The sequence below is a fragment of the Cetorhinus maximus genome, chromosome 27 (genome assembly GCF_964194155.1).
Source record: "Cetorhinus maximus chromosome 27, sCetMax3.hap1.1, whole genome shotgun sequence".
NCBI classification, from domain to species: Eukaryota; Metazoa; Chordata; class Chondrichthyes; order Lamniformes; family Cetorhinidae; genus Cetorhinus; species Cetorhinus maximus.
The window spans coordinates 13,619,415-13,645,452 of record NC_135905.1 but is presented as its reverse complement, the minus strand read 5'-3'; the positions used below and the strand labels follow the sequence as shown (position 1 = coordinate 13,645,452).

The window sequence follows — 26,038 nt, the reverse complement described above, 5'->3', positions numbered from 1 at the left end:
GGAGAAAGCACAGGAGACAGCGAGGCTTGGGACCTACCCAGGAGAAAGCACAGGAGACAGCGAGGCTCGGGGCCTACCCAGGAGAAAGCACAGGAGACAGCGAGGCTCGGGGCCTACCCAGGAGAAAGCACAGGAGACAGCGAGGCTCGGGGCCTACCCAGGAGAAAGCACAGGAGACAGCGAGGCTCGGAGCCTACCCAGGAGAAAGCACAGGAGACAGCGAGGCTCGGGGCCTACCCAGGAGAAAGCACAGGAGACAGCGAGGCTCGGGGCCTACCCAGGAGAAAGCACAGGAGACAGCGAGGCTCGGGGCCTACCCAGGAGAAAGCACAGGAGACAGCGAGGCTCCGGGCCGACCCAGGAGAAAGCACTGGAGACAGCGAGGCTCGGGGCCTACCCAGGAGAAAGCACTGGAGACAGCGAGGCTCGGGGCCTACCCAGGAGAAAGCACAGGAGACAGCGAGGCTCGGGGCCTACCCAGGAGAAAGCACTGGAGACAGCGAGGCTCGGAGCCTACCCAGGAGAAAGCACTGGAGACAGCGAGGCTCCGGGCCTACCCAGGAGAAAGCACTGGAGATAGTTGCTTCGGCTTCAGCCTTAGAACGCTGGATTTGAAGGAAAAAGCGAAGAGCGACATTACAAGACAACCGTTCATTGGTTGGTGAGAAACTGTCTGTAAATAGCTGTAAATTAGAAAAGCATATTATTTTTAAAGAAGTAGCTACTTGGATGTAAGAAGCACTAGGAATACGGGAGTAAATTTAAGACAGGGCCAGTAAAATAAAGTAATATAAGCAAACCAAATTAAATTAAAGTTAACGTAAGGGAAATAAAATTGAGACATGGCAGGGGCAGCTTGGTTATGTGGAATGCGTGTCCTGTAATATATGGGAAGTCATGGACACTGCTAGTGTCCTAGATGACCACATGTGCAGGAAGTGTCACCAGCTGCAGAAACTTGAGCTCAGGGTTTCAGAGCTGAAACAGCGGCTGGAGTCACTGTGGCACATCCGCGAGGCTGACAGCTACATGAGAGCACATTCAGAGAGGTGGTCACACCACATGCAAGGAACATGCAGGCAGAAAGGAATGGGTGACCACCAGGCAGTCCAAGAGAACCAGGCAGTTAGTGCAGGAGTCCCCTGGGGTCTGCTCGCTAATCAGTTTTCTGTTTTGGATACTGGTGAGGGCATTGGTTCCTTAGAGCAGTGCAGTCAAAGCCAAGTTTGTGGCACCACAAGCAGCTTGGTTGTGCAGGAGGGGAAGAAGAAGAAAGGAAGAGCAATAGTGATAGGGGTTTCATTAGTTAGGGGAACAGACAGGCGTTTCTGAGGCCGTAGACGTGACTCCAGGATGGTATGTTGCCTCCCTTGTGCCAGGGTCAAGGATGTCACCGAGCAGCTGCAGGACATTCTTCTGGAGCACCAATGGCTTAGGTAGGAAGGGGGATGTGGTCCTGCAATCAGAATTTAGGGAGCTAGATCGAAAATTAGCAAGCAGGACGTCAAATGTAGTAATCTCTGGATTACTCCCAGTGCCATGTGCAAGTGAGTACAGAAATAGGAGGATAAGAGGATAAGCAGATGAATGTGTGGCTGGAAAGATGGTACAGGAGGGAGGGCTTTAGATTCCTGGGACTGGCTTTGGGGAAGATGCACCTGTAGAAGCCAGACAGGATGCACCTGAACAGAGCCGGGACTGAGTTCCTTGCGAGTGCTGTTGGGAGGGCTTTAAATTAACTCGGCAGGGGTGTGGGAACCAGGAGAGAGTATTAGAGAGGAGTACCAGGCAGCACAAAATACTGGACAGGTAGATGGAGCTAGCATAGAGAATAGTAACTTTCTAAGTGGAGTCGGAGTAAGGCAGAAAGTCATGAAGTCTAAATCAGGGTTACTGTGCACTTATGTATATGCATGGAGTATAGCAAATAACACTGGCAAGTTACAGGCACAGACTGCCATGTGGAAATATGATGTTGTAGGTATAATAGACCTGGCTCAAGGAAGGGCAGGACTGGGTGCTAAATATTCCTGGGTACAAGGTGCTCAGGAAAGATAGGGCAGGAAGAAAAGGAGGAGGGGTGGCTGTATTGGTTTAGGACAGCATGCAGTGCTGGAGAAAGAGGATGTCCCTGAGGGTTCGAGAACAGAATCAATTTGGAATCAAAAGGGTGCAATTACATTGCTCGGTGTAGTCTATAGACTGCCAACTAGTGGGAAGGATGTAGTGGAACAAATCTGCAGGGAAATTAGGGAGAGATACAGACATTATAGAGTAATTATAATGGGAGACCTTAATTACCTGAATGTAGACTGGGACAGTGGTGGTGTAAAGGGCGGAGAGGGGGCAAGAGTTCCTGGATTGTGTTCAGGAGAATTTTCTACAGCAGTATGTGGCCAGTCCAACAAGGAAGGATGCAATAATGGACCTGGTTCTTGGAAATGAGGTGGGCCAAGTAGGTCAAGTATCAGTGGGGGAACATTTAGGAGACAGTGATCATTGTATCATAAGGTTTAGGATGATGGTAGGAAAGGACAATGTGCAATCCAGTGTATGAATAATTAACTGGGGGAGAGCCGACTTCAATGGGGAAAGAGCGGAGCTGGGCCGGATAGACTGGAACCTAAAACTGCAGCTGAACAATGGGCTACCTTCAAATTAGAAATGTTTCAGGCACAGTCAAAAAGTTTCCTCAAAAGGGAAAGGTAGGGCAAACAAATCCAGAGCTCCCTGGATGAAAAAAAGATAGAAATTCAAATAAAGCAAAAGTGCGCTTATGACAGGTGTCAGGTAGAAAATAAAATAGAGAACCAAGCTGAATACAGAAGGTTCAGAGGGGAGGTGGAGAAGCAAATAAGAGAAGCAAAGAGAGATTATGAGGAAAGACTGGCAGCCAACATAAAGGGGCATCACAAAGTCTTCTGTAGGCACACAAATAGTAAAACGGTGGCAAAAGGAGGAGTGGGGCCGATTAGGGATCTAAAAGGGGATTTATACATGGAGGCAGGGGGCATGGCTAAGATGTTAAATGAATACTTTGCATCTGTCTTCACCAAGGAAGCAGACGCTACCAAGGCCACAATGACAGAGGAGGAAACTCTGTTACTGGAATGGCTCAAAAATTGATCAGGAGGAAGTGTTGGATAAAATGTCAGTCCCTAAGGTTGACAAGGCACGGGGGCCGGATGAGGTGCATCCAAAGATATTGAAGGAAGTGAGAGTGGAAATTGCAGGGGCACTTCTGGCATAATCTTTCAGTCTTCCCTAGACGCAGGGGAGGTGCCAGAGGACTGGAGAATTGCAAATATTATGCCCTTGTTCAAAAAAGGTTGTAAGGATAAGCCCAGCAATTACAGACCAGTCAGTTTAACTTCAGTGGTGGGGAAGCTTCTAGAAACAATTATTCGGGATAGAATTAGTCACATGGAAAAATGTGGGTTGATTAGGAAGAGCCAGCATAGATTTATAAAGCTGAAATCATGTTTAACTAACTTGCTGGAGTTTTATGAGGAGGTAACAGAAAGGGTGGATGAGGGTAATGATGTTGATGTGGTGTACATGTACTTTCAAAAGGCATTCGATACAGTGCCACAAAGCAGACTTCAGAAAAGTTATATCTCATGGAATAAAATGGACAGTAGCAATGATTACAACATTGGCTGTTTAATAAGAAACAGAGGGTAATGGTCAATGGATATTTTTCAGGCTGGAGGAAGGTTTGTAGTGTAGCTCCCCAGGGGTCGGTATTGGGAACCTTGCTTTTCCTTATATATATTAATCATCTAGGTCTTGGTGTGCAGGGGGTAATTTCAAAGTTTGCGGATGATACGAAACTTGGAAGCATTGTAAACTGTGAGGAGGGCAATGTAAAACTTCAAAAGGGCATAGACAAGTTGGTGGAGTGGGCAGATGAAGTGTGAGGTGATGCATTTTGGTAGGAAGAACGTGGAAACACAATATAAAATAAAGAGTACAATTCTTAAGGGGGTGCAGGAGCAGAAGGACCTGGGCGTTTTCGTGCATAGATCGTTGGAGGTGGCAGGACAGGTGGAAAGAGCAGTTAACAAAGCATACAGTTTCCTGGGCTTTATCATTTGGGGCATAGAGTACAAGAGCAAAGTAGTTATGCTGAGCTTATATAAGATACTAGTTAGACCTCATCTGAAGTATGTGTACAGTTCTGGGCACCACACTATAGGAAGGATGTGAATGCATTGGAGAGAGTTCAGAAGGTTTACAAGAATGGCTCCGGGGATGAGAAACTTCAGTCATTAAGATAGATTGGAGAGGTTGGAACTGTTCTCCTTGGAGAGGAGAAGGCTAAGAAGAGATTTGATACAGGTGTTCAAAATCATGAGGGGGCTGGATAGAGTAGTTGGGGAGAAACTGCTCCCACACGTAAAAGGATCGAGAATGAGAGGGCACAGGTTTAAAGTTATTTGCAAAAAAAGCAAATGTGATGTGAGAAAATTTTTTCACTCAGCGAATGGTTCGAGTCTTGAATACATTGCCTGGAAGTGTGGTGGAGGAAGGTTCAATCGAGACATTCAAGGGGGAATTAGATGATTATTTGAATAGGAACAATGTACAGCGTTAAGGGGAAAAAGCAGGAGAATGGCACTAAGTCATAATGCTCATTTGGAGAGCCGGTGCAGACATGATGGGCTGAATGGTCTCCTTCTGCACCATAACAATTCTGTGATTCTGTGGTAATGTCAGAGGCCCCAGAGAATTCTCTGGGGACATGGGTTCAAATCCCACCATGGCAGCTGGTGGAATTTAAACTCAATAAATAAAATCTGAATTAAACGCCAACCTCAGTGATGAATGAACCATGAAACTATCATCGATTGTTGTAAAAACCCATCTGGTTCACTAATGTCCTTCAGGGAAGGAAATGTGTCATCCTTACCCGGTCTGGCCTACATGTATCTCCAGACCCACAGCAATGTGGCTGACTCTTAACTGCCCCCAGAAATGGCTGAGCAAGCCACTCAGTTCAAGGGCACCTTGGGATGGGCTACAAATGGGGGCCTTGCTAGCAACATCCACATCCCATGAAAGAATAACAAAAAGGCTTCCTACATGATCCAAGAGTGCAGCCTCCTCCACAGTCTTCCCCGCCCAATAGGGAGCTAAGCCTGTCAATCAAACCTAGTTTCCAGGCAGGGAAATCTTCTGAAAAAAGACACACACTGAAGAGACATAGAAGGAAACATGGACTTCCAGCATTACCCAACACAACCCCTGATCCCTGCTTGGAAGAACGCCCCTGTCAAGATTGTGGCTCTAAGTGTCAGAGCTTTTGAGTTCACAGACTGAAATCTAAGAGCTCCACAATGCATCAACAATACTTTTAAGAATTAGAAAAGTTAAAATTATGCACCTTTTGGCATGTTATCTTGTATACCCTTTTCATTCCTGTTTACAGTTTCTTGTTTTCAGATTTTTTTTGCTTTTATATCCTTTCATTGCCACACTGATGCAACTTTTTAAAAAAAACTAGTTTCCTGCTTTTCCTACCACTGAACATACACCATTTCTTTTCCTCCCTCTTTTGTGTTCTCTTTAGGGATATACTTTCCATTTTAGTTTTTGACAAGAATTTATTCCCAAATTAGCCTGCTTAATTTTCCTTTTTATAAAATGGCTGACATGCTGGCGTTTGCAGCATTTCCAAGGTAAACATTCATTATTTCATGGGAGCTTTTTTTGAGGCTTTTCTGAGCAGTTTTAGTAATCCTGTTGCTTCTTAGCTGAGTGACCAGCTAAATTTTTTAAAAGTACATTTTGCCTCATGGCTGCTGTTGAACAGGGGAATTCCATAAAAGCCTCAATAAAAAGGTTGCCTATGAATTTCCAAAATCATAGCTGTTAAGTAAATGCTACAGCTGCCAGGCTGAATTCCACAATGTTTTGCAGAAAGCTGACTAATTGTTGAGGACAAACGGTGTAAGTTTGTCAAAACTGTCAATTTACATTTTCAGACTGAAATCCAGGCTTTCTGCCAAGCTGTAGACGATCATAACTTCGAAGAAATCATGTGACTATCCGCCCACTATATTCAGCTGCTCATCAAGAGTTCCAGCATGAAAAAGTGTAAGTACATAAGGAGTTCAGAATTGGACTCTTAGTGCTATCCTCTCAACACTTCCGACTGAGGACCTGAGACGCTGGTCTGCAGTTCGTAATCTTACTTCTCCAGAAAGGTCAGCTCCTATTACATTTTAAAGCATAAAACTGTAACTAAAAGAGATGTTTGCATTGTAGTTCAATACTGGCGATACGTTTTTGCTTTTGACATAATGCATTCTCGGCATAACTAAAGCCAGAAGCACAGGATTAATTTTAATATCCCAATCAATGCTTAGTTTTGTCTGAGTGGGGTCTTAAAAAGGAACTGCTACAATTTTTTTCCTTAATAGTAAATTCAGGAAGGATCACTTATGATTCTGTTCATTCAAAGAGTTTTGCAAGTGTAACAGCTCCTTTCAAGATGTGTGCAAGACCTCGTGTACAATACACATTAATTGTTCAAATAATTTCATCAGACCCATATGTTGCAACAGATAGCTTGAAGTTTTCTTAGAATTAATAAAATTACAAGCCATGTTCTATTTGCATGAGGAATGTAAGGATTTCTTTATCTCCAAAATTGAGGCAAACATCAATTCCAGCTTTAGCCATCCTGTCCCACTGCCACCCTGACTTCTCTTGTCCCCTTCCTAACTTTAGCCATAACTTGGATGCTTTTGCAATTTCCTTTCTATCTTTTCCTCAGGTTCATCACTTTCAGGTGATCCATCATCTGCTCCCTTTACCCACCTCCAACCTATCTCATGATCACTCAGCTACCCCTCCCTAACCTAATGACATCCAATCGTCAACCTCTCCATTTCCGAAATGATCATTTTATGCCCATTTTATAACCGTCGTCATCTCTCCCCTCTGCAAAAGTCTCAAACTTGGTTCCATTGTCTTATCCAGATACAACCTTAATTTAGATAACAACTTTACTGTTGAAAAACATTACACGGTACTTCACAGGGGCGCGAGGAAAACAAATGCTCTTCCACTCAGAAATATAATATTTCTACCCAATTCCCTAACCACATTATCCAAATCCTTCATCTGTTTTCTGTCCTGCTTATAGCATTGAGACCACCAAAGTCACTCACTGATGTGAAGTGATCCTAGTTCACTGTGTTTCATGTTTGTGGCTTCTAATGCAGTCAATCATCTCATCCTCCTTTTGAATGGTAGCAGACTCTCTCGATTCCATCCCTGCCTTTCTCAACATGGGCAGTGTGCTTCCTCCAATAGTTTATTTGCCTGATCTCCATGGTTGCTTTGGGCATGGCGTATAACTCCTTTTCTTTATCTATTTGCTCCTTAGTAGCATCATCCATAAACATAGGACCAGCTTCCATGTGTATATCAATGACATCCAACTTTACCCCTCTGACATTACCCTTAACTCCACAAATGCTGTTATGTTCATTTAATTGTTTGCACATCATCATGTCCCGGATGATTCAGAACTTGGCTCAATCATAGCCATCCTGTTCAAGCCAGAAACTTGCCTTAGACACCAATCTTACTCCCTTCCTGCCTGCCTGCTCCTGCTGAGCCAGCTTTACCCAGCTTCAGGGTCTGGTTCAACCTTCAAATTAAACACTGGAAAAGTGTGAGGGAATGCATTTGGGGAGAGCAAACAAAGGATACTCAATAAACAGCAGGATATTGAGAGAGGTTGAGGAAGTGAGAGACCTTGGAGTGCATGTACACAGGTCCCTGAAGGTGGCAGGACATGTAGGTAAAGAAAGCATATGGAATGCTTTCCTTTACTGGGCGAGGTGTTGAATACAAAAGCAGGGATGTAATGATGGAACTGTATAAAACGCTGGTTAGGCCACAGCTGGAATTTTGTGTACAGTTCTGGTCACCACATTACAGGAAAGACATAAATGCTCTGGAGAGAGTACAGAGGAGATTTACAAGAATGTTGCCAGGGCTTGAAAATTGTAGCTGAGGAAAGATTGGATAGGCTAGGGTTGTTTTCCTTAGAACAGAGGAGGCGGAGAGGGACGTAAGTGAGGTGCACAAAATTATGAGAGGCCTAGATTGGGTAGACAGGAGACACCTATTCGGGGTCAATTACGAGGGAGCATAGATTTAAGGTGTTTAGTAGAAAGATTAGAAGGAACATGAGGAAAAACCTTTTCACCCAGAGGGTGGCGGGTGTCTGGAATTCGTTGCCCGAACTGGTGGTTGAGGCTGAAACCCTGAACTCATTTAAAAGGCACCTGGATCTGCACCTGAAGTGCTGTAACCTGCAAGGCTCCGGGCCGGGTGCGGGAAAGCGGGAGTAAAAATGAGCGGCTAGTTTCTTTTTTTGGCCGGCACAGGCATGATGGGATGACTGGCTTCTTTCTGCACCGTAACTTTTCTATGGTTCTATGTGCTCTATCTTTAAGCTTCCTTCCATCTTTTCACTCTTGATCTCACAGAATCCTAACCCATTGCTTTATCACCTCGATTCTGATCCACACTATTGGCATTTCGGGTCCAAACTCTCAAGTCTTCCATTACTTCTCCAGTTGTGTTCCATCCCATACTAAGCCCTGCATTACTTTTAACTCTTCCCAATCCATCTTATTAGCTTCCTCTGCCATGGTGCATCAATGTTAAAAACGTCAATCTGGCTTTCAGATCCATCTATAAAGTTGTTCCACTTTACCTCTGCAATCTTCTGCAGCTATACATCTAGCATTCATTACCCTTTCTGTCCACTTTGGGCAGTTATTTCATAATACTCAGCAAAGATACGTTCCAGTGAGAAAGAAAGACTCTAGGAGAAGGATGCACTGTCCGTGGCTAACTAAGGAAGCCAAAGGTAGTAGCAAATTGAAGGAAAAAGTGTACAATTCTGCAAAGACTAGGGGTAGGTCGGGGGATTGGACAGAATTTAAAAACCAGCAAAGATAAATTAGATCCTGGAAGTGCCAATATCAGATGAGATATGGCACCAGTAAGATCCTGAGAGGACTTGACAGGGTAGATGCCAAGAGGATGTTTCCCTTTATAGGAGAGACTAGAACTGGGGTAAACAGTTTAAAAATAAGGGGTCTCACATTTAAGATGGAGATGAGGAGACATTTTTTCTCTCGGACAGTCGTTAATCGGTGGAATTCTCTTCCCCGGAGTGCAGTGAAGGCAGGTTTCATTCAATATTTTTCAGGCTGAGTTAGTTCGACTCTCCTGTTAATCAAGAATCTAAGTTTATAGAGGGTAGAAAGGTTATACAGGGAAACTAGAGTTGAAGCCACAATCAGATCAGCCATGATCTTATCAAATGGCAAAGCAGGCTCGAGGGGCTGAATGGCCTACTCTTGCTCCTGATTTATATGTTTGTATGTAATTGCATATTCCTCCAGCCACTCCACCACTGGTAGCAGAACCCTTAACCATCATGCACATGGACTCAGGAACTCTCTTCCTGGATCCTTCATATTGCCTTCATACTTCCTTACAGAAGGCTCATCAAAACCAACCTTCTTGACTAAGTCTCCTGTAATTTTTCTCCTACTTGCTGCAGGGTCCTTCTCTTTTCCATCAATATACTTGGAATTTTTGTACTATTGAAGTGCATGTTCAAATTTATATTCTTATTTTTTTCAGCCAGCCAAATATCTGCAAAACAATGAATTTCAGGCTTCAGATTGCAGCTCATATTACAACATTCTTCCTCCTTCAATATTTCTTTGCGAGTGAGGGTGAGTACTGAAATTTGAATTTTTTTTTTCACTGATAGCTTCTTTGAATTTCATTAAGCAATCCTAACTCTGGACGAGAAGTGATGTTCAATAACCTGACTAGTTTTTATGTGCCATTTGTGAAATTATTCTCAGTTCTTTTTCCTCTCCTAGTTGAGACGGCAATAACACCACGATGCCAGTGTTTTCACTTTGTTGATAAGGTGCATCCTAATATAATCAAGAACTTTCAGATACTTCCAAAATCAACTCACTGCAGCAGAGCTGAAATTATGTAAGTACTACTGTCTTAGTATTAGCTTGTGAACAATGACTATGTAAATCAAGAATGAGCTTTTCAAAAATCAACATTTAACCAATTTTCTCCCTCCCCATCCCGGTCATCTCTGGCGCATAGTTCTGTTGCAGTTGCTCAAATGGTCATTAGTCTTATGGCAGTTTGTACTCAAATAGGCAACCGGAGCTAAGGGCATCAGGGTTGAGCCTGATCCTTTCTTCACCTAGGTAGGGCTTGTAAGATAATGATTTGGATAAATCTGGATAAATTTGCTAAACCGTCAGGGAGGAGCTTATGAGAATTATCTTCCAATGGCACTTTTCCTCATGTTCCTTCTAATCTTTCTACCAAACACCTTAAATCTATGCTCCCTCATTCTGGTTCTACTACACCAGGTTCACATGGATGTAATTTTGACAGCCATGTCAGTAAAAAGCACAGAAACATGCTGATCACCTCGTACCTCTCTCATGATATTGAAAGCACATGTGGAAAGGTCCTCTTTCTGTTTTAAGATTACAGGTACCTGGGAAATTCAAAGACCAGTTTGTTACCAACACTAAAAAAACAAACAGTCCAAGAGACAGTGCTTTTTAAATTGTAACAAACTAGCTGCACTTGAACTGCAGCCAATGGGAAGCCCAGCTATCTCCACTTGGTCTCACACTGCTTACCCAAATTCATATTGCATTTGGCTCAACCACTTCAAAGCAGAGTTGCATTGTACAGATCATCCACATAGAAACGTGCAAGTCAGATATTGCGATATTCAGCCAAGTGCATTACCACCGTGGGGATATTAGTGATAGCATGTTAGACAAAGGAAGTTGTATGGCATGTTGAAATGGTGCCAGCACCACTAAAATGGAGAGAAGCAAAAATGAGGCACTAAACAGGAGTATGCTAAGCAAGTTTTCCCTTCAGTTCCAATGTTAATGCAAGGAAAATATCACCTAAAACCCAAGTGCTAAACGTCTTAATATATTTTGCTGCATTTTGCAAACTATCGCTGCACTGTTCTTTACAGGACTCTCCACTAAAACCACATGGTTTCCCAAATGACCTCTCCTTCTGTATCATTTCCAGGCTTGATTAGGAACAGGATTTCTAATAAAAGCAAACTAAATGTAAATAAATATATTCACTGCTGTTTACAGTGGTTGCATGGACAACCAAAGGCCACAATCTTGAGCTTGCCTGAGGGCTGCAGTCCAATGAGCTCCGAACAATTCAGTGAGCTAGGGAGTGACTATTTGAATGAGTGAATGACTGGCATGTTGGCAGGTGAGTAATTTAGGTAGATTCCAGCTGCTGGCTACTCTGAACTTCTCATTGTCAGAGCTGCTTGCCTGTGGCTATGTGCAACGACAGAATTAGTACACAGGAAGAAAGAACATGCATTAGTACAGTGCCTTGAACATTCTCTGGGCATCGCAAAATGATTCACAGCTAATTAAGCATTTTTGAAACATTATTGCTGTAGGAAAACGTAGGAAACATGAGAGTCAAAATGTGCAAAGAAAGCACCAACAGCAATGAAATAAGTGACCAGAAAATCTCAGCAGGTCTGGCAGCATCGGTGGAGAAGAAAAGAGTTGACGTTTCGAGTCCAACATGACCCTTCAACAGAACTGAACTCCCCCCGCCCCCCACCTTAAACCAGCTTATATTTCACCCCTCTCCTAACTATACTTCAGTTCTGTTGAAGGGTCATGTTGGACTCGAAACGTCAACTCTTTTCTTCTCCACCGATGCTGCCAGACCTGCTGAGCTTTTCCAGGTAATTCTGTTTTTGTTTTGGATTTCCAGCATCCGCAGTAGCTTTTTGTTTTTATGACCAGAAAATTTGTTTTAATGGTGTTGGACAAATGGTGACCATGAAACCCATAAAGCATCCCTGCTCCTTTCTTCGAGTTGTGCCAAGGAATACTCTACCTCCATCTGAACAGTCTGTTTAATATCTCTCGAAAACGGCTGCCCCAACAAAACGCAGTTCACTCAGTATTGCACTGAAGTGTCAGTCTGAATTAGATGCTCAAGTCTTTGTAGAGGAGTTTGAATATATTATTTTCTGACTGATAAATAACTTGCGTTTACTTCACATTATTTGTGAACCTTTAACAACCTCAGAACATCTCAAAGCACTTTAGAGACAAGTAAGTACTTTTGGAGTGTAGTCATCATTGTAAATGTAGGAAACACAGAAGTTAATTTGCATAGAGCAAAGTCCCATGAACAGCAACATGATAACCATCATATAGTCTGCTTTAGGTTATGTTGGTTGATGAATGAACATTGATAAGGGCACTGGACTGAACTCCAATGCTCTTCTTCAGAAAGTGCCATAGGATCTATGAAATCCACCTGAGGGGATAGACAAGGCCTCAATTTAACATCTCACTATAAAGAGGCCATCTCGGGCTGCGACAACCTTCTGACTTGGAGGGGAGAGTGCTAACACTGAGCCACGGCTGATAAGAGCCTGTGACCTTATGGCCTGCATCCTCGAGTCTTAAAAGAAGTGGCTGCTGAGATTGGAAAGGCATTGGTTGTAATTTTCCTTGAAGCATAAACAAATATGACCTGGACAAGGCAGCTGACAATTTAAAAGCTCAGTGGCCTGCCATTATCAATGGTCACATCAATAATGGTCACTTGGATGAGTTAGCAAATGGTGCATCTGTGAGGTTGTATGCCTGTAACAATTAGTGACTCCAAAAGACCGTAGGAGGGAGAAAATTGCCAGGAAGTAAGTTGCTTTATGTACACAGGTCTTGTAAGCCAATCTCGAAAAATGTGTTATTTAATGCACAATTAGAGTCTTATCAGTATGAATTTATATTGATTTAAAATGTTTTAGTTTTACTTATGCACTTGTTAAAGGTCTTGACCAAAGGTAAAAAAACAGGACTTTGATTGCCTCTTTAGAATTCCAAACGGGTGTACAATTTGTACATTTGTTTCCGGATATTTGACTTGTATTGAGTTAGCAGGGGTATTTTCTTCCTCTCTTCACTAGTTTTAGCAAAAAAAAAGTAAGCACAAGCAACAAGCTACTTTCCCCAGCTACTTCAGCAGGTGGTAAAAAGTACATCCCTAAATGTTCTGAATACCCAAACACTGTCAGGTCACCAGCTGGCTGAGGCAAACCAAAGCCTTGGATAGAGACTCAATAAAAGACCATTGTAACTTGCTGCAGTACAGAAAGCTTCCAAAAGTCGGCAACAAATAATAGCGTATATTTGAATGGGGATTAGGGATGGCAACAAATGCTCGCCTTGCCAACGACACCCACATCCTATGAAAGAATAATAGAGAAAAGAATGAGTGGAGTACTTTTCGCTTATGCACATAATGTCAGCTTGGCTTGATGGCAGCACTCTTGCCTCAGAATGAGAACCATGGAAATTCAAGACCTTTTCCAGACCTTGAGCACATCATTTAGGCTGATGCTTCAGCACATTACTGAGGAAGTGCTACATTTCAGGGCAAAGAATTGCCCTCCTTCAAATATATGGGCGGTATTGGCAGATTTAAAAAAAAAACTAGCTCTTGCAATTCTTACTGGTGTCCTGGTTCCCTACTTTAAAACGGTGATCACACCACAAAAATACCTGTATAACGCTTTGGGACATCCCGGGGTTATGAAGGGCGCGATATATAAAAAATGCAAGCTCTTTCTCTTTTTTTAAAAATTGATATTTATCACTTAACCCACACAACAAAAACAGATTAACTCTGTTCATCTCATTTGACATTCATTAGCTCTAAAACACTCTGGGATATTGCAAGTGAATGAAAGGCGCTATATAAATGCAAGCTCTTTAATTTTAAAATTCATATTTCCTTCTGTTGGCGCCTCGCTGCTCACTTGCAAAGTAAGTAGCTATGTTGCTCAGAGAGCGGGAGAAGTCTGGCAAGTTAGTGGTTATAGTTTTCCCACGGTTCAAATGGGAGAGTTTACCGCAGCTGCCAGGAAAGGTGAGAGGAGTTAAACTATATTACCTGCCTAGACCTGTTACTGACATGTTTAATCATCCACGTGATTCATCATGCTTTCTGCTGCTCACTTTCTCAGAGCTCAGTAAATTCTCAGTGTTCTCTAATTCTTAGCACCATCGGTTTGGACTGAAGTCCTGACTGGCAGCACGCAATTAAAAAAAAACATACACTACATCCTCACTGAGCAAGGGGATCATGCAACTTTAAAATCAATAAAAAATGTCTTAAGTGTGCTCAGATATTTCCTGTTTCACAATTGATGCCAGTTTCTAGTAAAACAAGTAACAAAAACAAATAGCACAGTGCAGAAAACCCATTTCACCCATCAAATCAGCCTCGGCTCTTTCGAAGAGTTAGTCCCACTCACCCGCTCCTTCCCCATATCCCTCAGTTATACGAACATATGAATTAGGAGTAGGCCACTCGGCCCCTCAAGCCTGCTCTGTCATTCAATAAGATCATGGCTGATCTGATTTTAACCTCAACTTCACAATCCTGCCTACCCTTGATAACCTTTCACCCCTCGCTTATCAAAAATCTATCTACCTCTGCTTTAAAGATATTCAAGGACTCTGCCTCAACCACCTTTTGAGGAAGAGAATTCCAAAATCTCTCAACCCTCAGAAAAAATTTCCTCCTCTGTCCTAAATGGGTGACCCCTTATTTTTAAACAGTGGCCCCTAGTTCTCGATTCTCCCACAAGAAGAAACATCCTTTCCACACCCACCCTGTCAAGTCCCCTCAGGATCTTGTATGTTTCAATCAAGTCACCTCTTGCTCTTCTAAATTCCAGCAGATACAAGCCTAGCCTGTCCAGCCTTTCCTCATGAGAAAACCTGCTTATTCTAGGTATTAATCTAGTAAACCATCTCTGAACTCTTCTAGTGCACTTACATCTTTCCTTAAATAAGGAGACCAATACGGTACATGGTACTCCAGATGTGGTCTTACCAGTGCCCTTTATAACTGAAGCGTTACCTCCCTACTCTTGTATTCAATTCCCCTTGCAATAAACAATAATATCCTATTAGCTTCACTAATTACTTGCTACATCTGCATACTAACCTTCTGAATTCATGCACTAGGACACCCAGATCCCTATGCATCTCAGAGCTTTCTCTTTCAAGTATCCAATCCTATTTTGAAGGGATGGTCTGCTATTAGTACCTACTCTGGACCAATGCTTTAGTCTTTAATACTATCATTACCACTCCCTTGGTCTTGTGATCCATGACACCTTCATCATTAATCTTTCCTGCCCTCTAACCCATCCCTGGCCTTCTAATTTGCTCCACCTGCCCCTCCCCACATTTTCAACAGCACAAAACTCATCACATTTCTACCTCTCAGTTTTGAAGAGTCAAATTTGACTCAAAATGTTAACTCTGCTTCTCTCTCCACAAATGCTGCCAGACCTGCTGAGTTTTTCCAGCATTTTGTTTTTATTTAAGATTTCCAGCATCCACAGTATTTTGCTTCTATTCTGAAGGGTGCTATTGAATCTGTATCCACCACCCTATCAGACAGCATTTCAATTCCTAATAACTCATTGCATTAAAGCATTGCCTCTGGCTCTTTTGCTAACCACCTACTCTCTGGCTATTGAGCCTTCAATCATTGGAAATCATATCATTTCATTTACCTTATCTAAACCTTTCATAATTTTAAACAGTTGCTTCAAATGTCCTCTTAGCTTTCTCTAACCCCAAAGAGAACACTAGTCTACCCACAAAACTGTAATCCCTCAACTTTGAAACCATTCTAGTAAATCTCTTCTGTCTCCTCTCTATCCTTCATACCCTTCTTAAAGTGTGGTGCCCAGAGTTGCAGCTGGGACCAAACTAGTGCTTTTTGTGATGATTTATGATAATTTCCTGGCTTTTATATCTATGCCTCTCTTGATATAGCCCAGGATTCCAACATTTCAGGGTTACTCAGATGCCCCAAAACGCCTGCAGTTAAAATTTAAGTAGTCCTGTTTGTGTTAGGTTGAGCTCGATTTCACATAAATGCTAACCCCCTGCTGCTCTCCCATTCCATCATGTCGATTGTGGGGTGGGGGGGGGGTGGGGGGGGGGCAGCCGGATGGAGGCAGGGGCCGTTAAAATTCCTCCCCATGTGTATATTCAAATGCCAGGATTCACAGTTTGCTCAGTTCTCCGATTTGTAGCCTTGACTGATTGAGGCCCTTGTAAAGTCTAGGGGTGCAATCTTGTGGAGGCGATGGGGGTCCCAACATGAAACCCCCACATTGCCACTTTGAGAAGGCCTGCTTCATCTTTTGCTGCTCAGGCACTTGACAGGCCAACAGTGGACCATCCCCCAAGATCAAGGATCCCAGAAGCGGAAGTGCTACCTGTTAAGAGCTGCCAGCCAATCAGAGGCTCACTTGGTGGCGGGGGTGGGGTGTGGTGGTGGTGGTGGAAACAGTGGATGTTGCCAGAACTACACCCACCGAAAACATAGGAGGGAGGAGAGGCCCAGGCACAGGTGTGTGATGGTGGGATGGGGGTTGCAGTCGAGGAGAGTGAGGGCAAGTGCAGGGTCTTTTAGTGAGCCTCCCCCGTTTTCCGATGCCAGGTCCCTCGATCAGACACTCCCCCCATGGGAGCCTACAAAATAAAAACACATCAGGCGTTACTTCTCATCTCCCAGCATGGCGAGCCACACACCCGCCACTGGGTGAGTGCCAGCAGCAGTGAGATGAGGCCTTTAAGTGGGCATTAATTGCTCACTTAAGCACCTCAATTGGTGATGGGGCGAGAAGACCATCCACAGGCCTTTCTGCTACGGTCTTAAATTGGGTTGGAGGCAAGAAGGCAGTGGGGTCCCAACCTGCCACACTTCCACCTGATTAAACACACTCCTGCCACCAAACTCACTATGGGGGAAAAGCCGAAGATTCTGTCCTGGATGTCAAAATATCTAATTTCTTATCTTGGTCTAAAAGACCAGGAGTACAAAATGGAAATATACCCAGTGAGCAATTAAAGTGTAATAATATAACATAAAAATTAATGATTGAAATTTAGTTACATAAGCTTGTTCACACTAGCCATGATGCAAGCTAATTGCCATTAATAAAGAATGGATCTTAACCTGGGGTTTTGTGGCAAGGATTAAAGACAGATCTCACAAATGAAAAACAACTCATTTCTATACTATAAACATACAGATTATTAGTCTCCAACTTGCTTTATGCCTGAACGTTGTAAAGGCGTTAAACTATCCAACTCATCCACATCAATGAAATGATCCTTTCACATGTGCTTCACAAGCAAACACAAGTTTCAACTCTTGTACGGGTGGATTTGCCAATAAATTGTACTTAAAACAAAAATAGGAACCATTCATTTCCTCTCCATGAATTTTAAATGTTTGTATTATGTTATGGATTCATCGGGTTGTGTTACAGCAATGCATACTTTCACTACTTAAAAAAACCACAGCTTCTGGTAAACTTGTTTGCATTCCAACATCATAATAGAACAAGTACCCATAAATCCATGATTTTCATTCTGCAAATGCACTGCTCTTGATATCCACCACAGGCCTCCTCCCGACATTACTCCGTATTGCCCCATCAGTATATCCTTCTATTCCTCTCGATTACTTATCTAGTGCTTATTCCTTAAATGCATCAATGATGAAAATGCTCAAGCCTCGAGCAGTTCAGGACTTCAGATGGAGTGTTTCAATTTGTAGAGAAGAGCAAATTAGAGGCCATCAATGTAGTCATCAAGAAATCAAATAGGCAATTCAGGAGAAACTGGTAGAGAGTGGCGAGAATCTATAACTCATACCACATGCAGCAGCAGCTAAGACAAATACAAATACTCAAAGAGAAGCTAGGAAGTATGAGGGAGAAGGGAATTGCAGAATATACTGATAGAGTTAGATGAGGAAGGATGGGAGGAGGCTTGCGTGGAACATTAGCACTGGCATGGTCCTGGCTGACCTGTTTCAATGTCATTCTATGCAATCAGCTGAAGCTGTCTGAGTTACTGTCAGCAACACACTTATTATCCATTGTCCTATGTCAATGCATGTGACAGTACACAAACAACTGTTCTCTTCTTTTTCAGACTAACTGTGCAGCAGGATAACAAAGAACAAGAGGTTTGTCTAGATCCAGAATTGAAGCAGGGCAAGAGAGTACAAACGTGCTGGGAAAGGAGGTCAGTACAAATCATTCATGTTTGGTTTACCACAGGACGTTTATCATTAACCATTGAGACTTCAGTTTAATTCAACTTAATAACAACTGGAACTCACTTAAAGGACTACTCCTGCCACTACAACCATTCTGCAAAGCATTCTGCAATTTAAGCTGCGTTGTCACTACAAGCTAGAGTTGCTATAATGCGAAACAAAAATTATACAGTGCAAATAAGGAGCCAAGACTCAAAACATTTCCAAATCAAAGCAGAGATAGTCCTTCTTCCTTAGGAGGGTTCTAGGCGGTTAAATTAATGAGGACAGATTGCACAAATTTGGCTCGAGTGTCGAAGATTGAGGGGCTAATTGGATCAAGATGTTTAAAATGTTAAATTACTAGTCAGCAGTTTTCTTGATCCTTTTCCTAGTACCAGCTCAAAAATTACCAGATACATTGAATTCAATTCACAACTTACCATAATGGGATTTAAATTCTCAAATATCTTTATCACTGGGTCACTAGTTTAATAGCATAGACCACTGGACTAGTATATCTACATGAAGAAGATGCCAGGCCGAGAGCTAGGGTTTAAACCCATTTTATCTCAACCTTCACAGAATATTTTTCCAAGAGGGCGTGCATTTTTAAGACATCTTATTTCAGTGGCACTCATCTCAATTCAGTTCAGGGCTTATTTGGTAACCTTGCACATGTTCCTTTGAAGCAGCAAAAATAGCACTGAAAGGGTTACCAAACTGTTTTTCAAAGTCTTCTAAAGGGACTTTTTCCTTTGATTGGGAAACTCATGCATGAGGTCAGTTTTATTATGGGTAAGATAAGTGCAGGCACACAAACATCCTGTATCTCACATTGTTCACGATATGAATTCAGCTGTGTACAATCATAAAATTCTGGTTTGGTTACTTAATTCTGATTGCAAAGTTCATAACCATTTTGATAAATATATTCAACAAGAAACAAAATATCCAGGAAATGCCTAGATTCTTGACATGGGAGGGTGCGGTGAATGATTGATAAAGTTGTCAGTTTGGGCCCCAGCACCACGCTGAAGGATGTGGGTGTGGGAGAATTAATTGAATAGGTCAAAAGATTAAATCCTTTGACTACTGCAACACTGTTCTTCTTCACAGCAAGATGCACTTAAAATGTTCGATTCTCATTTAAACCACTGCCAGTGGCCAATTCCAGAAATTCTTTCTAGGCATCAATAATCACGAAATACACTCATAAAACCAACTTCAGTAATCTGAAAATGAATTCTAAGATCTTGGTTAAAAAGTTTCATATTCATTAAGCTAGCCACACTTGCATATAACCATTAAAAAAAATTCTTCTTTGGAAACACTTTACTCCTTCTCACACTCAAGACAGATGTCAGCAGCATTCCAATAACGTGACCATTTCTATGTGCAAGTCAAGGCAGTGACTGTAGCACGTTATTTGACCAGTTATAATGAATGCAATGTGTGGCTGATATTGATGGAGAGCAATAGCTATGACATTACATTTAGGTGATTAAGCCAGATAATTGCAGAGTGTATCTCGCTGTGATACATCTTTTTCATTTGAGAATCAGGCATTAAATCGTTATACATTCCATGATCTGTTCTGGGTGACCACAGTCACAAGTTGGAGCAGTTTCAATTCCTCATCTATGCATCAAGTATTCGCAATGTCATGGTTTCTGGATGTGGTTTAGGATTGCCCAAAACATAAAATCCAAAAGTGATCAATCCTCAGCTGGACATTCACATGGCATACAGTTACCAACATTGGCTACAGCAACACAACTTTAATGTCACTTTTGCACTACAAGTGCAGCCTTAATGCAGTTTTGTGGGCCTAAAGTAAACACTAGAATGAAACAAATTGAGCACCTCCGGAGAGGGATTTAAATCCACTTTACGCCAGAATCAGTTTGTATTCCCCAACAATTTATACGACACAGGTTTAGCATCAGTGCGGACCAATTCCGCAAGATCTCTGGTGCAAAGACTGATTGTAGAATGCCAGCTGAGATCAATTAAACCAGGCTTGGATTGAATTCAGCATTTCTCTGGTTTGAATTAGTGACTCATTAAAATAATGCCATGTCTCACAGGGAAATTTGGCAATGCTTTAGAAAAGATATAGAATTCAATAAATAAATTAGGCACTCCCTTACGGCATTGTGGCTGTACCTACGCCACATGGATGACAGCAGTTCAAGGCAGCGGCTCACCACCACTTTCTCAAGGGAAAATGGGGATGGGCAATAAATGCTGGTCAGTGATGCCCACATCCCATGAAAATAATAATTAACATAAAAACAAACTTATGAAGCGATGAAAATGCATCTTAATATCAATGGGCCAGAGTCTTTAGTCTGGATATTTACAGGGAGGTGGGGAGGCAGTGGGGGCACATCTCTCCCAGGAAACCGAGAAATGCCAGGAAGGCAAAGGTAACGCCAAATTTAAGTGGTAGGACCTCATCAGAATTGTTTACCTCCATTTCCTGCCTGACAGCTGGCCATATTGAAGGCTGGGACAAATCATAGGGGAAAAAGGCACAAGAGCTGGAGGGGGGAGGAGGAAGAGATATCTTCACTACACCACTCCCATCCATCTGACCCTCTCCTTGGCCTGGTAAAATAACCAACTCTGTGCCACCCTTCTGAGAGCCCCTCAAATTGACGGTGCCCACCCGTTTCCCTTACTGCCTCTCTCAGCAGTGTTGCTGAGGCTGCAGATCTGCCGGCCTAGTAATCGAGGTGGTAGCATGGAAGCCTGCTGGCTCTTGAACGCCTCCTACTGGCAACACCACAGGGGAAGTCCTGCCTCCACCTGAGCATCCTGGCCACCTGAAAACCTCCATGACGCCGGGACTTCCCCCTCCCCTCCCTCACATCTGGGAAGATCCCACCCAGCATCTTTTCGTGTTTGGTAAACACTTGTTTGAGTAGGGAACAGAAGCACAGGAGCTGGACCTCATTTTCTTTACCATCGTATCATGTCCAAATGGTTCATATCAAGCAAATTAAATCACATCGTGCACTTTTAAACTGGGGAAAATCTCCAAAAATACACGGCCACCTTTCCTCAGCATTTCCATCTCCTCGTTACTGCTCGCTTGTTTTTCTTTACAATCCAAATCTGTCTGAGGATTTTGATGTGCACTGAGTGAAGCCTGCTGTACAGTTATATAAATTAACTTGTCATGAACGTCAGCCATCTGAACTAGATACATGTTAATTGTCAGCACGCTGAGACAGTGGGTAGAATTTTCAGGCAGGTCAGGCACCTGAAATTATACACGATGAAAACGCTTTTTCGGCCAATTTTTATTTTGTTTCACGACAGAAAGCTCATCCCGGCCCTTGGATGAGGTTTGACGAAAAATGCAAAGGCCGCACGGCCAATTCGCCCGTCCGCCGACTGCAAGGTTGGACGAGCAGCGTAAAATTAAAGATGGTGGCGCCATTAATGATCTTAATTGGGCCTCTGAACCATCAGCGGTCGTCGTTCCGACTCTTCCGCGCGCCCACCGACCGGAATATCACGTGAGCGCAGGACGATGTTGGGACGCTCGCCCAGCGATTTCACGCCGGAATCGGTCAGGCGCGCGCCCGCTCAGCGTAAAATTCTGCCCAGTTTGTTCACAATGTCTCCCCTTAGTACCCAATTGCATTTGTATTCTTAAAGCTGAAATATGTTGCCACCAGTGCATCCCCAAAATGAGACAGGCACAGACGGTTTACATGAGCCGTTTGCAGTGAAATGCAAGGCGGTCAGGCAGATAAGGTCATCGTGGCAGTAAATCTTTCAGAACATTTATTAAAAGCAGAAGTGTAAACTAACCTTTCACAATCGCTGAAACAAACTGAACTTTACCAACAGTGCCACACTGTGGATAAAGAAAACCACACAGAAATCAGACTGTAAAAACAGACATTGGGGGGGGAAAAAAAAAAGCAGAGACTGCAGGTCAGGCAGCAATTGTGGAGAAAAACAGAGCTCACATTTTAGGTTGACGGCCCTTCATCAGAACTGGAAAAACTGAGATGTCAGTCTTATTTACCCCTTCACGTTCCCTCTCCACTTATCAGATTTGGCCTGGTTCTTGAAGAACTCACCTGAAATGCATTATGCACCCTCTTTTTTTTATTTCATCACATCCCTCGTCATGCAAGGAACCCAGATTTTGGCTCCCGTGGCTTTTCCTCTTGTTGGAATGTACTCAGCCTGTACCTGAGAAACATCTCTTCCTTAGGTGGTGAAGGGGCAGACGTTTCATCTCCTACGTTTGTGCAGGAAGGTGTCATGGGAAGTGGAGTGGGTGTTGTGGATAGCTGAGGAGTGGAGCAGGATGTCGTGGAGGGGTTGGTCCCTTCATTACATTACACTGAAAGGGAGAGCAGCTTTTGCATCAATATCTACACAGGATGTCTGGAAAAACAATTTGGAAGAGGCAACTGAAAACTTTTTTTTTGAACTACATGCCATTCACATCTAACAATTTAGTGCTTTAGGCTGTACATTTACATGCACATTTCTTTAAATAATCTAAACTGATTATTCAGTGTATACAGAGTAAGTTATGCACAGTCAAATGTCTATTTTTCTATAGATGAGGTGGCTCATTGAAGAAAACATAAAACTGCTGGTTATGTTAATGCCCTGGTCAACAATCTTCACACAAATCATAATAAACAAAACACAAACAGTGGGTGAATTGTTTCATTACAGTTTGTGGGCCTGTGCAAATTGACTATCAACATTCATACATATCAGTGACAACACTTCAAAATTATCCAGTCATCTTGAAACACTTTGTGACATCTTGAGGATGTTATATAAATATATTTTTGTCTGAAAAGTAAACTACTATTGTATAGGGTAGAGGGAGAATGTGCAAAGTAGCATAATTCCTCTAATCTATAAAATGTACAACATGGGAATATTTGCTCGTATTTAAAAAGGCTTTTTTTTAAAAAAAAAAGTTTGTCTTTCAGTAGCTGCAGAATATGGGAGGGGACCAAGTTCCTTGATACATTATGAACAGTTTCAAATTTGATATGAGAATTTTTTGTGCATTAATGAATTACAAGATAGTTTTCTCAGCTGTCGAATCCAAAATATACACTCACAGGCAAGTGGTCATGAAGAAAAGTAAGTTCCCTGGCAGGCCTTGCACTACTTAGACATCAGTCAGCTATTTTGGGATTCAGGAAGTAACTTTACCAATTAATCTGGAAATTAAATTAACTGATTTAAAGCAATCCAGCAGCTTTAGTCATTGCACACTGGTCTTGCATCCATAAGGCCCCAGTTTGAATGGCAGCAAGTTTGCTGCTTTTATTCAGAAAATGTTACCAGTTGTCAGATGAGTCGCTGTTGCAATTTCTGTCTGAAGAAGTTTCACCCACAGCGTAGCTTCTGCTTTTGCTAACTTTATCCATGTTTCGCCAGAGAAAGTAATTACCACCATTGATTCTATTTTGGAAGTTGCTGCTAGTAAATTTGCTCAATACATTGGCCGTGAAAATCATGCCTGTAATCCACATAATCTTAAACTATGGCGGGCAGGGGGTTGGGGATGGGGGGGGGGGGGGGGGTGGGGGGTGGTATCTTGGGGGACGTGAGATTTCCTGATGCGCACTTTCTAAGAGATTCCATGCCCAGAGTACTCCTTTGGAAAATTTACCCTCCCATGTTATAAAGTAACAAGAACAATCTACCCGTCCAGACAGCATAACCTCTCTTAGCTGATCATGGAAAAAAATGTGCTGTTTGCAGTTGTTGAATCCTGTGCCTCGGCAGTTTTTGTTTCCAACTTTTTGCCCGTTCTTCCCTGAAGGAGCTGACTCATGCTGGACCCCTGTCCTAACAATCATTCCCTGCCTTGCCATTCATCGCATACGATCTTCAGACAATGAGCATAAACACATTGTGCAACAGTGGCAGCACCGCAAGCAAGCAAGCCCAGTCCTGCCCTTATCCAAAATCCACAGACGCAAGCACAACTTTCCAGAAAGGGCTTCTAGATACAAAGAAACTGAAACCACTGCCGATTTTTTTTCCTTCATCCTAATCCAGAAACACTTCAGATAATCCAGCACAGATTTGAAGATTAGACTTAATGTCAAATATTTGCAGAGGAGCTCCGATGCTTTAGCTAATCTCTCCCACTTTCTACGTTGGAAGGGTGGGGGGGGTGGGGGGGGGGGGGGGGGGGGGGGGGGTAAAATGTGGAATGCAGAAAAGGAGAGATAAATGGGCTGAAAGTACAAAGCAAAAAAATCTTTGAGGGGCAGTGAAAATTTCAGCTTTTTGTATCATGTTCATACGTCCTTTAAAACGATTAGAATTTCAACAATTCTCAAGAAACTTGAATGCAAGCACTTACTGTGAAATATAAAAACTCCAATTTACCTAGTCAGTATTTTTTCTCTTTACAGCATTGAAAATGATCTAAAGAAAATGAGAGAATGTATTAAAAAACTAAGGAAAGGTCCGAAGCAAAATAAAAGAGGACAAACGCAGAAAAACTCGGTCTAAACGTCAATAGCTTTAACTCTGCTCTCCATCCTAAATGCTTTTATCCGACGTACAGTACAGTAGAAAGTGGGAGAACGATGATGGAATACAAGGGACAATCCTGTTCTCTGACACTGAATTGTGCATTACAATTTTTAAAAATGTCTTTTGATTCCTGCTCTTCAGTTTTAAAAAAAAGCTGTGTATGTTTATGGATAATTAAATTTCACATGTTCAGTTAGTTACCCAGGTTCCATATAGCCTCTTTAGAGTACTGCAAAAACAACGAGTGTAAACCAAGATAGAAATTTCAAACAATGCTTGGCAGTTAACTGTCAGTCACCATCACTGGTGCATTCTCCATGGTAACACCTCTACTTATTAGAGCCCACTTGTCAACCAATCAGCACTCTCTTCACATACAGTATAAATTGTTGTTTTCCCCTTATATTGGTTATTCTTACCAATTATCCTGATGAGTGCAAGACAAAAAGCTTTGACATGTCTCTTTCTTCAGCAATACTCAAGATAGAAGCTATTGCTGACCTTGGTGAACATAGGACTGGGACTGTATATACAGAGTAATTAACCACATGTTATGTAAGCACGTTTTAGTTCATTAACCCTGGAGACAAACTGATTTTGTTGTAGTTTTAAGTGGATATTATGTATTTTCTATGTAACATTGTACAGGTCAAGTTAGATAGCAAAAACCTTACTTCATATACATTTCTCCACCACTCACTTCAATATTTTGGGTTCTGGACTGACCTACTTCTAACACTACTGAGAGTTGGCTGCTAGATAGGCATGTGCAGAGTTTCTCTCTGAGGCTTCCTATCCCTGTGGGAAAATAGCTGGGCCACAGGATCATGACTAATTTGGCAAATGGAAGCACAAGGAAATTGAACCCTACTGTCATACACCACACGTTGATTCTCCAAGCTGTCACATTAGTGCACTGCCATTAAAAGGTTTTTTTTCAGTGGACCGTAGGAATGTATTGCTAAGCCAGTATGTGTTCAAAGTATTCATTTTGCATTATAATTTTTTTAAAAAAAAGACTTAATGTCTCTGTTATTTGAAAGAACAAATAGTTTAATAAAAAACAAACAACACCAAGGAATGTGCAGTTGTCATAATTTACTAGAGAAATTTAGGCTGGGATTTTCTGGTCCCTCCACAGCAGATGCAGTGACTGGCCTAAAGTCCACTGACTTTGGTGGGACCAGAATATTCCACCATTAGCCTGGATTCTAGGTTCCTAATTTTCAATCTGTCCCCG

The 26,038-nt window shown here is 42.4% G+C and overlaps 2 protein-coding genes across 6 annotated transcripts in view; one reads left to right on the top strand and one right to left on the bottom strand.

Annotated features, from left to right (window-relative positions):
• rassf4a (Ras association domain family member 4a) overlaps nucleotides 1-26,038 on the bottom strand; it is a 244,194-nt gene that overhangs the window by 186,349 nt on the left and 31,807 nt on the right. The window contains exon 1 of one of the 5 annotated variants that reach the window (XM_078530753.1): nucleotides 10,517-10,537. The exons of the other annotated variants lie outside the window; for them this stretch is intronic. The gene's annotated coding sequence lies outside the window, so the exon portion shown is untranslated. Of the gene's footprint in view, nucleotides 1-10,516; nucleotides 10,538-26,038 lie in introns of those variants that run through there. 5 annotated transcript variants of the gene reach the window in all.
• LOC144668586 (C-X-C motif chemokine 5-like) lies at nucleotides 6,058-25,879 on the top strand. Its single transcript, XM_078530759.1, has 5 exons — nucleotides 6,058-6,209; nucleotides 9,682-9,770; nucleotides 9,930-10,050; nucleotides 18,141-18,233; nucleotides 24,675-25,879. Exons 2-5 carry the CDS (start codon nucleotides 9,704-9,706, stop codon nucleotides 24,772-24,774), a joined length of 381 nt encoding a protein of 126 aa, XP_078386885.1. The 5' UTR covers nucleotides 6,058-6,209; nucleotides 9,682-9,703; the 3' UTR covers nucleotides 24,775-25,879.

What these genes read in the sequence shown, in the direction of transcription:
- LOC144668586 (XM_078530759.1), top strand. Translation starts at nt 9,704, where the DNA reads ATGAATTTCAGGCTTCAGATTGCAGCTCATATTACAACATTCTTCCTC. An exon ending in CCTTCAATATTTCTTTGCGA is followed by an intron (nt 9,771 to 9,929) that starts GTGAGGGTGAGT and finishes TTCCTCTCCTAG; the next exon opens with TTGAGACGGCAATAACACCA. An exon ending in CAAACGTGCTGGGAAAGGAG is followed by an intron (nt 18,234 to 24,674) that starts GTCAGTACAAAT and finishes TTCTCTTTACAG; the next exon opens with CATTGAAAATGATCTAAAGA.